The sequence below is a fragment of the Chiloscyllium plagiosum genome, unplaced genomic scaffold, assembly GCF_037043375.1.
Source record: "Chiloscyllium plagiosum isolate Xiang-an unplaced genomic scaffold, Cpla_swu_hap1 HiC_scaffold_3, whole genome shotgun sequence".
Taxonomy (NCBI): domain Eukaryota; kingdom Metazoa; phylum Chordata; class Chondrichthyes; order Orectolobiformes; family Hemiscylliidae; genus Chiloscyllium; species Chiloscyllium plagiosum.
This window is the reverse complement of record NW_028270141.1, coordinates 72,691,348-72,703,424: the sequence shown is the minus strand read 5'-3', so window position 1 is coordinate 72,703,424 and position 12,077 is coordinate 72,691,348. Positions and strand designations below refer to the sequence as shown.

General features: G+C 36.5%; 1 protein-coding gene across 10 annotated transcripts in view; it reads right to left on the bottom strand.

The window, feature by feature from the left end:
- Window positions 1-12,077, bottom strand: part of ptprk (protein tyrosine phosphatase receptor type K) — a 586,179-nt gene that overhangs the window by 129,905 nt on the left and 444,197 nt on the right. For all 10 annotated transcript variants that reach the window (XM_043683662.2, XM_043683679.2, XM_043683684.2 and 7 more), the window contains one exon: window positions 6,871-6,907. In XM_043683662.2, coding sequence (XP_043539597.1) covers window positions 6,871-6,907 — 37 coding nt within the window. The remainder of the gene's footprint in view (window positions 1-6,870; window positions 6,908-12,077) is intronic.

The following is a 12,077-nucleotide window of genomic DNA, read 5'->3' as shown; positions in this document are numbered from 1 at the left end:
AGACTTTCACTGTCCATCCTATCTAATCCTCTGATCATCTTTCATGTCTCTATTAAATGGCCTCTTAGCCTTCTTCTCTCCAATGAGAACAGATCCAAGTCCCTCAGCCTTTCCTCCTAAGACCTTCGCTTCAGACCAAGCAACATCCTGGTAAATCTCCTCTACACCTTTCCCAATCCTTCCTAGGATGGGATGACCTGAATTGCACACAGTACTCCAAGTGAGGCCGCACTAGTGTTTTGTACAGTTGCAGTATGACATCACAGTTCCAGAACTCAGTCCCTCCACTAATAAAGCCTAACACACTGTATGCCTTCTTAACAGCATTATCAACCTGGATAGCAACTTTCAGGGATCTCTGTACATGGACAACAAGATCCCTCTGCACATCCACACTACCAAGAATATTTCCATTGACCCAGTATTCTGCCTTCCTGTTATTCTTCCCAAAGTGAATCACCTCACATTTAACTGCATTGAACTCCATTTGCCACCTTTCAGCCCAGTTCTGCAGTTTATCCAAGTCTCCCTGCAACATTCTTCCACACTGTCCACCATTCCACCGGTTTTAGTATCATCTGCAAACCTACTAACCCATCCACTTATGCCTGCACCCAAGTCATTTATAAAAATGACAAACAGCAATGGTCCCAAAACAGATCCTTGTGGCACACCACTAGTAACTGGATAGGCATACTTAAACTGAAATAATACTACGAAAAGATTAATTGAAAAAATTGGGAAATCATAAATTTAATTCACAGATTGCAAAGACAGCTAAGCATATCACATCACCGTATTCATCGATACTTCCTCTACAATCCGATCTGTATCTGATACAAATGATATTACTTACTGCATGAATTTAAGTTCTGAGAGAAAAGTATCCTCTCATAACTACGATCATCAATTGATTTCAACAGCCTGAAATTTGTAACCAAGAAAATTGCAAATGATTTGCAAGTAGAGGGAAATGAATCAAATGTGCTGTGTTATATTTTCATTAACTCTGCATTGCCAGTTTATTAAAAATAATGATGATATTAATAATCATCATTCCACTTCAAGTATTTCAGTGTCCTATACACCAAAACATTCTGGAATAGTTACAAATTGTTTCTTTAAAAAATGCACCGAAAATAATTCCTATTATAAAATCTAAAGCTCAAATTAGAAAGGTTTAAGCACACACATCAAAAGCTTTATCACTTTTGAAAGCAGTTATGCTATTCTGCTCATTCCAACAGATTAAATTACAACTATGATTACAACAGTCACTGCATTTTAAAAGCACTTATCTCTGTCAAATGTTTAGACATTTAATGTGATGAAGTGTCATGTCGCATATGCCTGTTACACATTCCAACACAAAATTTCGAACAAACTTGTTCAAAAATTACCTGGAAATTCAGCCAATTTGATGATTGAGTTTATGTGTCAAAAATACATTAAAAATGTATCCATTGCAGAAGAGAACATCTGAAGGCGATTAGTTCAAACACGTTAAGTGTTTTTGTTTAAAGAAACAATGTAAGACTGGCTTGGCAATGGATGATTGTTTAAATGTTAGGTTGCAGTCATTGGAAATTTAACTTATAAAGTTTAAACTGCTCACTAAGATATTCTGAGCAGTATGCATCGTTACCTTATATGTACCCTACATATATTCAACAAGCACAACAAGATTTTTTTTGTTTTGCAAAAGTAAAATTTGCTTTGTTCTCAGTCTGCAGGATGCAACAGTATTACTGAAACCTTTAGACACAAAGGCTAACTAGATAAGAGACATCAAACGAAGCAGTGGAAATTGTTACAGGTCAAGCCCAATATATCTTCAAGTACATATAGACATATCTTTGCTGAAAAACTACAACACATGCAGAGCTTAAGTTCACTTGGCTATGAAAATGGAAGATGAATTCTGTGATCTACACATAGCCAAGGCAAAATAAATTAATGCATGCATACTATTGTATAGAAGTAGCTTGATGAAAGAAAACAAGAATGCACTAAATGAAAAGGGGAGATATGGGAATTTCAGGTGGAAAGAGGATGTTTAGCTTTTGACCTCTGACCTGTTAGTTGATCTTCGCCAACATCTTTACTAGCAGGAGTTTGGGCGGTGATTATATATGGAGCTGTAAGCTGAGTCACTAACAGTGCAGCTAGGCAAAGGGAGATAGCATGCATAAGAGAACAAGTTCCCTTCTTCTGATGCCTTAATTACATTGATCAAGGTTAATTTATAGCAGTGGCTCTCAAACTGAGTCATGAACTTCATAGGAGAGGCATTATTATGGACATAATAGAATTGCATATTGATACAGAATCACAGAAGGAAGACAAAGTTTATTTGTGTCCTCTCTCAACCTTCCCATCTTCTGAGTTTAAAAACTGTGCACCCCCACAGATTTGGATACAAAATTGAGTATGGATTGACTGATGACTCTGAAAACTGACCCCATTCAGGGTTCAAGCTTTGTCATGTGCAACATTCAAGTCCTCTTTACCCAAACTGAAAAATATTTTGCAATGAATAATATGCACTAGGCAGGGAAATTTAATCAGTAATGCTTAATGCACAGCTTTGATATTAATACTCAACATGAAAATAATTTAAACATTTTCCACTTCCATCTTTAAACATCAGCATTTCAAGCAATTCATTTGAAATTGACTTTAGTCTTATCTAGAATTACCAATTAACTTTTGGATACTATGCATTAATTTTAATATGATTTTAGATTTAATAGCATAAGTTTAGTGTGTTTGGAGAAACCCAAAAGTTTAACCCTAACATTTTAATAGGAGAACAAGCAGAAACTAACAATACCTTTTCTAAATAAGCATTTTAAAAAATCTTCCAATTCCAAACAGTGTGATTGTCAAAGTACGAGTCACCAATGAATAATCAAATTCAGTACTTAGCAACTTACCCAGTCATGTCCTACATAAATTGAGACTGACATAATACAACAAACATACAGAACTCAAAAATCACAAATGAAATGACCAAACTACTCTTGAACTACAAATATTTTAGTTGTTTTTAAATGTTTTTTTAAAAAAAGATTAAGTTGTTCTTATATGGATTTGAATCAATGCAACATTAATCCATGCGTCATGAAGCACTTGTTAAACAACTGTGGTTTGTTGACAGTTTGAATGTTGCACGTTCTCAAAAAAAATTAGACTCAAAAATACTTCAATTTACAACATTTCCAAATTAAATTAAAGCTTACATTAGAAATCATCCATAATAAGATTCACTGATGTTAAATAGAGTGCATCAAGGAGCATGAAGTATAATAATACTTTCCTGTCAATTCAAAATCAATATCTCGGTGTCCGGTTTCCACTCATTTCTGTTAGTTAAATCAGTGCGATCCAGGTGAAATCAGTCAAATTAAAACAAATTATTGAGAAGTTTTAAATCAGTGTCTGTTAGACTCCCAACTACTTCTCACTCTGAGAATTTTACACAGTTCCAAGATTCAGATTGTGAATTAAGTCTTGCACTCAAAACTTTTTATATCCTTTGTTTGGAAATGCTGGATTGCATTAATTGTGCTAATGTGGAAAAGCTGTCTAAATTCTGATTTTCTTAGAGGTGGTACATTTTATTTAACACCATAAATAATTTGAATATTTGGTAACTGACAAGCGTACACCAAAGAACTGGGCTGTCCTCCCTCCTGTCCCTCCCACTAATAATGATAACTAGTGCTTTTAAATTTAGAGCAGAGTTCAGGATAAAAGCTCAGTAAGTCACTTTCAATGGTTTCAAAGCAGATGACTCAAAAAGAGAGGATGAGATACATGTTAAAATTAGTTTTTTTTTGGGAACTCATTTTCAGTTGTATGTTAATGCCATACTTCAATACATCAAGAAACACTTGCCTTTTAAACATAAATAAGGAACGAGAATAGTGACATTCTATTACACTACCTGATTTCATTGGCTCTCAAGAGCTTTTGGCCTAGACATTGCAGTAGGAATAAAAGTGAGGCTACTGATACTCACCGTCATATAGGAGTTAATCAGATAGCAACTTCTGCCATCTACACATAACCAAGTTTCATGCTTTAACTGTGTAAGTTTCTACCTGGATTGCCTTCTCCTCTAGAAACTTGCTCATATGCGCACTTTGAGAGATATGATATTTAAACATATGCAATCAACAAAATTTGAACACTTATGCACTAGATGCCCATTGAAGATACTGCAAAATGTTAAGACTTGCCCATTTAAATGCAAGTAAATTCTTAAATGGTGTAAAATTTACTTACAAAAGTTTTTTTTCTTTACTCTTTCATGTGAAGTTGGTGTCTCTCCAACTCCAACTCTCTAATAGTGGGGAGTGTCATTCCATCAAATTTTAAATATTGTTAGAGATTTTAGAAATTGAAATTTGTTTTACTTTTCCTTTCTGTAGGGTCTTCATCCTTTCCTTTCCTCCCTATTTCACTTGCAATACATCACTTCACATTCAATTAACTTTTTTAACTTCCACTTCCCTGTTCAGGCTTGGTATTTCACAGTAAAATCTATTCAGGTCTGGAAAAACAACAGTGCTTTACCTGTTCACCCAGGTCACCCATCTCCTTATAGAGTTGGATATACTATTTGCTGCTTTTATTACTGCAAGTCACAAAGCCAACAGTGGGTCTGTAGGTGAGTCTCAATGCAGTGAATGGTAGATGTTGCTTATTTGAGGTTGACTGAAAAATGCAGACATTATTTTATGATTATGCAAATGAATTTTAGCATAAACCTGAAGTGGAACCTAAACAACAGTATTTCAAATAGATTTTGGTATCTATTTCCCAATTGCACCCAATAACAGAATCTCAATTGCTAGTAATTATTCTATATTGTTCATGGTTTCTTTTGTCTGTGGGATCATTACTGCTGCTTTTCATCTAACAAGAGTGTCGGAGGCTGAGGGGTGACCTTATAGAGGTTTACAAAATTATGAGGGGCATAGATAGGATAAATTGACAAAGTCTTTTCTCTGGGGTTGGGGAGTCCAGAACTAGAGGGCATAGGTTTAGGGTGAGAGGGGAAAGATATAAAAGAGACCTAAGGGGCAACTTTTTCACACAGAGGGTGGTACGTGTATGGAATGAGCTGCCAGAGGATGTGGTGGAGGCTGGTACAATTGCAACATTTAAGAGGCATTTGGATGGGTATATGCATAGGAAGGGTTTGGAGGGATATGGGCCGGGTGCTGTCAGGTGGGATTAGATTGGGTTGGAATATCTGGTCGGCATGGACAGGTTGGACCGAAGGGTCTGTTTCCATGCTGTACATCTCTATGACTCAAAGTGAAAATATTTTGGTTTTTTTGAATTTCAATGAATAACATGTTTTTCTTCCAAAGTTATTACACATTTTCAGAGGCTGAAAGTCTTTAAGGCAAAAGACTTTCTCTCTTTTGCCTTAAACTTTAATGAATCTGTCATCCAATTTCTGTTCAATGATGATTACCTTTTTGACTGAAGTATTTTAGCGATTAATAACTGACCCAACAACATTGGGGGATGCATCACTAATACAGGAAGGAGGGGAAAAACCAATCAAAAATATTTGAAAACCCCTGATATTTAACAACAACTTCGAAATTAAAACTTCCACAGACTCTGAGCGAGATATCGATGATTTGATGAATACTTCTGAGATACACATAATTCCTGCACTGGCAAGAGCAGTCTACACAAAATAAATTCATTATGGTCTACAATCGTAAAAAGAAATCAAGACATTAATTTAAGGAAAATTTCATCTTTACATTTAACCTTTTTGTTTAAGTGATGTCATTTTAAGTCATTCCATGTCCCAAGTTACAAATAGAGATGACCTGCTTGGAAGACCACAATACCCCAGTTAATGCCAAAAGTAAAATATAATGGGTATTTGTAACTACTTGTCCAGTAATCGCAATACTTGAAGTTTGGAGAACAAATGTTCCCAGATTGCCAGGGTGAGTGATAGGCACTGATGCATTTATATTGGTGTGCATAATTTTCTTTAACACTTTATGAGATTTGCATTGAAGAATAAATAGTAAAATTATGCAAAGGGACAAGTTGTTCTCAAGGTCAAAACTAAAACAAAATGGAAATCAGGACTTCGAGGGACCAGACCCATATCATCGATAACTCAATTGCATAACGTTAATTATTTATTTTCTTCCATTAGAAGCAGTGAATAAAGTTGCTGAGATTGCAAATTTTCCTAATTTTGTATTGGCATGTTCAGAATATGTTAGTTTCAATTCGTTAAAGTGACTTTTTTTTAAAAAAAGTAAATATTTGGCTATACATTAAAACCAGCTTACATCAGAAAGCAATTTCATGGCTTTTGATAAATAAGTACATGAAAGCAGCAGCAAATATAAAGTTAAATCTCATTAAGATTTAAAAGCCTTTCTCGGGATAACTATCACATACACACTAAATCTAAGTTTTAGTCATTAATGACTCCAACAAAATCTACCTTCATTTATTGCATACACTAGATAAATGTCAAATATGAATGGGAGCTTTTACAATAAATCCTTCAATCTGCTTTTCAACATTAATACTCCAGCTGTTCAGTGACATAAACTGGTCCATAGTGCAAATAACAGAAAATAATCGGCTCTTAATGTCTGCTAAAATCCAGATTGCCAATACACAATCTCTCCCTTATAGGTTTATACAGAATCAAAACACACTCCCATTAAAAGATGAGTATAAATGAGTTGCAATAATTTTCTGGAAGTTCTACTAGCACAAGTAGTCAAATATATTCTTATAAATCTATCAATTTCAAGGAGGGTGGGGAGTTTTTTAAAAAACTTCCTTTTACAAATCCGCTGTTCCTACCTTTTGTTGCAATCCTCACACACTGTATCTTTGTCTCCTGTAAATGCAAATACAACAATTCTTTAGTATATTTATTATTTATAAAAAGAAGAAAATTCCAGGAAAAAAATAGGAAATAAAAAACAGTCACAACACAAGGATTTACTATTGCTTCACTACAAAGTATGTAAAACCCAATTTTCCCAAGTCATTCTAAATTTATATAATTTCAGGTACATATCTGTGTGGATATCGAGAATACACCAGTGGCAGACTTGCTCTATTTAAAATTTAATGGGTTAGAATCAGTTAAGTGGGACTATCCTAATGCCTGAATGAAAACTTGAATAATTCTTGGAAACCTCAACATTAATTTCTAATTATGAATATCTCTACTGAAGCTGAGGGAGTAGGAAGCGAATGGCTGTGAAGCAAGAATGAGTGATAGGAAAAATTGAAGGGATGGAAAGCCATGGAGCAAACCAGTGCCCAATCCATATTTTACACCTGCTGAAATGATTATACATCTGCAAACCCCCACCACCTCAATGGCAATTACAGGCAGATAATAAATGCCTGCCTTGGAGGTCACACTCATGAAAGTACAAAACGTAAGGCGGAAGAACATTGCTTCTCAGTATTACTTCATATCGTTAACCAACTAAACAGTACTGCAGCAGGTAAGTACAGTAGATTTTCAAGCCATAATTACAATCACTTAGTGTTTCAGTCCGATGTAATACTGTCGATATCCCTGCAGAGCAAGCACAATGCTGCAACTGGTTTTGCATAAATCTGGGAAATGTGAAGAGAATTCTCTAAGATCAGTGCCAACCTCTATCTCCCTTGCACGCCTTCTTTAATACATTGTCAGTGGAAGAACAACTTGTTTTGGGATAATTTATGGAAACATCCACCTTATTTGTCAGACAGTCATTCAACTGTCTATTCAATGTTTATTCATTGTCATATGAGATCTTTTGTTCCAGCTATTTTTTTGGGAGGAGGGATGGCTGCTTATCATTGTCTTTAAAACTGAAGTCCAGCCACATCCCTCCATTAATTTGATGGAAAGGAATTCTTAGGTGAACAAAAAGTATTTATTGTGATGACTGCTTTCTCTGGCATTTTTTCCATTGTTTCCTTCACGTTCTTCCAAGCAACTTAGAAAGGGTACCAGTACTAGTGGTGGAGCAAAGGAATTACCAAAAAAAAAGCCCAATATTGGCTGAAAACTCAGTAAAACAAACAAACAAAAATTTAAGGTGACTGAAATATTGTGAATTTAAGTTTAATAACTAGAGCCTTTTAAAATTAGATATTGCCATAGCTGATTTGTCATAAACTAGCATGCAGGATACTGGAAGCTACTTGTGGGAACTATGTGTAACCTGTCCCGGAGACTTTTCAAGAGTACATGTTAAGCTTTAACTGGGATGGAACTCACACCAATATTCCATGAAAGACCAATTACAATCTGGCTAAATATCCAACCAGAGTTCGCTTAATCAAGGTTAGTTCCTCTAAAGATGACATTCACTCCAATCCAGAAATGAGGATTTACAAAGCCAATGCTACTGGCAAATAATGTCAGGAGGAACCCGTATCATAGAAACAAATGAAAACAAATGATTCACCATGCCGCTGAGGCACAATCATTGTGCTTAACGTGCAAGCAAAAATCCACCATCATGCTCATTTCAAGATACTCCACCTGGCCTTTAGCATTCAGACATTCTGTCTGCACAAAAAGAAATTAAGCCCTTTACTTTATTGCACAAAATAAACCAATACCTGACTTTATCCTGGTGCCCCGGAAGTGAGGGTGAGTTTTGAGGTTAGGAATTAAATACATAATTACAGCTCAGTGGTGTTTCAGAAATGAAGATTGAGCATTATATGAAAAACTATACCAAACGTTTTACTCGCACAGCAAAGCATCAATTTTAGCCAGTTGTACTTCCTTGGGAGTCTGCCAAAAGGCTTTTGTATTGCTGGCAGAAACCCAATTTACCCAATCTTTGTTAATACCCAATGAAATTGTAGTGACAGAACAGGAGCATTTCCAAGCAAATTCCTGCTTAACCCCAGTGATGAATAAAACAAATTACTGCCATAATGAGTCTTTTCTGTTCCTCATAGAACCAGTTTACCCATCCACAGCCGAATCACTCACCACTTTGGCTCTTGCCTTTTTATTAAAAAGTAGTTTGCAGTTTGTTTATAAGAATGATAGTCAAAACAAGAAAGATTCAAATTCACCAAAAATGTTGCAATTAATGGTCACCTCATTGCTGATTCACTTGTGGGATAAGGAAAAGTAAAGTAAAAATGCCATAAATCTATCAGTTGAATTCAATCCATCTATGTCTGTCCCAAAATGTTTTTTTCTGCATCAAAATATTCAAAGCTGGATCAAAGAACCCATTTAATTAAAATGAAACTTATTGAGGAAAGAAACTTTAAGCAATGAGCAATTTCTTAAATATTTTTACACAATGTTTTACAGTCAAGAATAAATCTCATGCCACTCTATTGTTCAAAACTCTTTGGATAATGAGAATTGTATGAAATGTGAATTTTTTTTACATGATATATGGGATGAATTCTTGTGTGTATTTTATATGGGCTTACAGATGATAAAATGTTAACACTACACAGATAAGGAAACATTGCACGCGTGACTTGGGTTAAATCACACTGACACTGAAACAGGAATTAATGGCTAATAACATGAAGAGGAAACAGGAAATACAGGACAGGTGCCTGAGTGATAGTATCTGTTGTGAATAAGGATATGCTTTCAAATTTATAGATCAATGAACTTTAGGGCTAGAATTAAATAAGTGTAGGAGTCATTAAATCTGTTAAGTGGTTATATGAACTAAAATGTTGATGATGAACTATTTACGTGTTAAGAACATCCTCTTCTGGTTGTGACGACAAGTTGTGAAATGACTGATGGGATAACAAGATCAAAATAGGATAGCAACATCAGGTCATAGTAAGAGGCCCTAACCATCAAGGATAAAACAGAGAGAACACAGGTTCATCACACAAATTTCAAGAAGACATAGGGAGAGAAAAGAAGTCATTGTTTTTTGAGGTACGAAGATAGTGGGATACAAAAACCATCTGAATTATGATAAAATGGTCTTTAAGTATAACTTTTGCCATTTAATAAATTGACCCAATACTACTGCATCAAATCCAAAATCTGTCTGGTCTCTGAACCAATAAAAAGTTGATTTTATAAACATTCAGAGGAGCTTATTATTTCTGAAATAGAAGATATATCATGAATATTATGTAACAATGACATAATCTGTAAGTAATTACAATTTTATTGGTTCTACATTACCAAGTAAAGGATAGATGGCCTAAATATTTCAGCATTTATGTATTTAAATGTGGATTGATTGATTTATTGTTGCTACCTGTCCCATGATACAGTGCAAAGTGTTGTCTTGCATGCTATACAGGCAGATCATACCATACAAAAGGCATCAGAATATCTGAACAGAATGCATAATAGTGTTATAGCTGCAGAAAAGATGCAGAGAAATAGATCAACTTTAACATTTGAGAGGTCTATTCAAAAGTTTGATAAAAGGAAGAAACTTCTTGAATCTATTCATACACGTATACAAACTTATATATTCTCTGTCTGACAGAAGAAGGTAGAAGAGGGTGTTTAATTATGTTGGTTGCTTTCCTGAGGCTGCAGGAAGTATAGATGGAGTCAATGGATGGAAGGTGTGCATGATGGACTGGGCTATGTTCATGACTCTCTGTAATTTCTTGTGGCTGTGGAAAGAGCAGTTGCCATATCACGCTGTGATGGCTCCAAGATAGAATGCTTGGTAAGAGTTGGTAAAAAATTGTGAAGTGATTTTGTGGTCATGGCGAATTTCCTTGGCCTCCTGAGGAAGTAGAGATGCTGTTATTCTTTCTTGACAATTGTGTCATCGTGGACAAGGATAGATTGTTGGTGATCATCACTCCCATGAACTTGACACTCTCGATCATTTCCACCTCAGCACCACAGATACAGACAGGGGGGGCACTCTGCTTCCTTGAGTCTATGACCAGCTCTATCATTTTGCTGACATTGAGGGAGGGATTGTTGTTTTAACATCATGCCGCTAAGCACTCAATCTCCTTCCTGTATTCCTTTTGTTGTTGTTTGAGATCCAACCTACAATGATGGTGTCATCGGCAAACCTGTAAATGGAGTTGGGGTGGAATTTGGCCACACGGCTGTGAGGACTGTGTATGTAGCCTTGCAGGGAACCGGTGTTGAGGATTATGGTCGAGGAGATGTTGTCGCCCATTCTTACTAATTGCGGCCTGTGGGTCAGGAAGTCAGTGCAGGTTCATAGCTCCTTGAAAGTGGAGTCGCAGGTAGATAGGATAGTGAAGGCGGTGTTTGGTATGCTTTCCTTTATTGGTCAGAGTATTGAGTACAGGAGTTGGGAGGTCATGTTGTGGCTGTACAGGACATTGGTTAGGTCACTGCTGGAATATTGCTGCAATTCTGGTCTCCTTCCTATCGGAAAGATGTTGTGAAACTAGAAAGTGTTCAGAAAAGATTTACAAGGGTGTTGCCAGGGTTGGAGATCTGAGCTACGGGGAGGGGCTGAACAGGCTGGGGCTGCTTTCCCTGGAGTGTCAGAGGCTGAGGGGTGACCTTATAGAGGTTTACAAAATTATGAGGGGCATGGATAAGATAAATAGACAAAGTCTTTTCCCTGGGGTTGGGGAGTCCAGAACTACAGGACATAGGTTTAGGGTGAGAGGGGAAAGATATAAAAGAGACCTAAGGGGCAACTTTTTCACGCAGAGGGTGGTACGTGTATGGAATGAGCTGCCAGAGGACGTGGTGGAGGCTGGTACAATTGCAACATTTAAGAGGCATTTGGATGGGTATATGAGTAGGAAGGGTTTGGAGGGATATGGGCCATGTGCTGGCAGGTGGGACGAGATTGGGTTGGGATATCTGGTCGGCATGGACAGGTTGGACCAAAGGGTCTGTTTCCATGCTTTACATCTCTATGACTCTAAGTCAAGGATCCAGCTAGAGTGGGGAGCCAAAACCCAGGTCTCAGAGTGTAGAGATGAGTTTGTTTGGAAATATGTTGTTGAAGGTGAAACTGTAGTCAATAAGTAGGATCCTTGTTATCCCAATTTTTTAGGGATCAGTGCAGGGCCAGGGATATAGTGTCTGT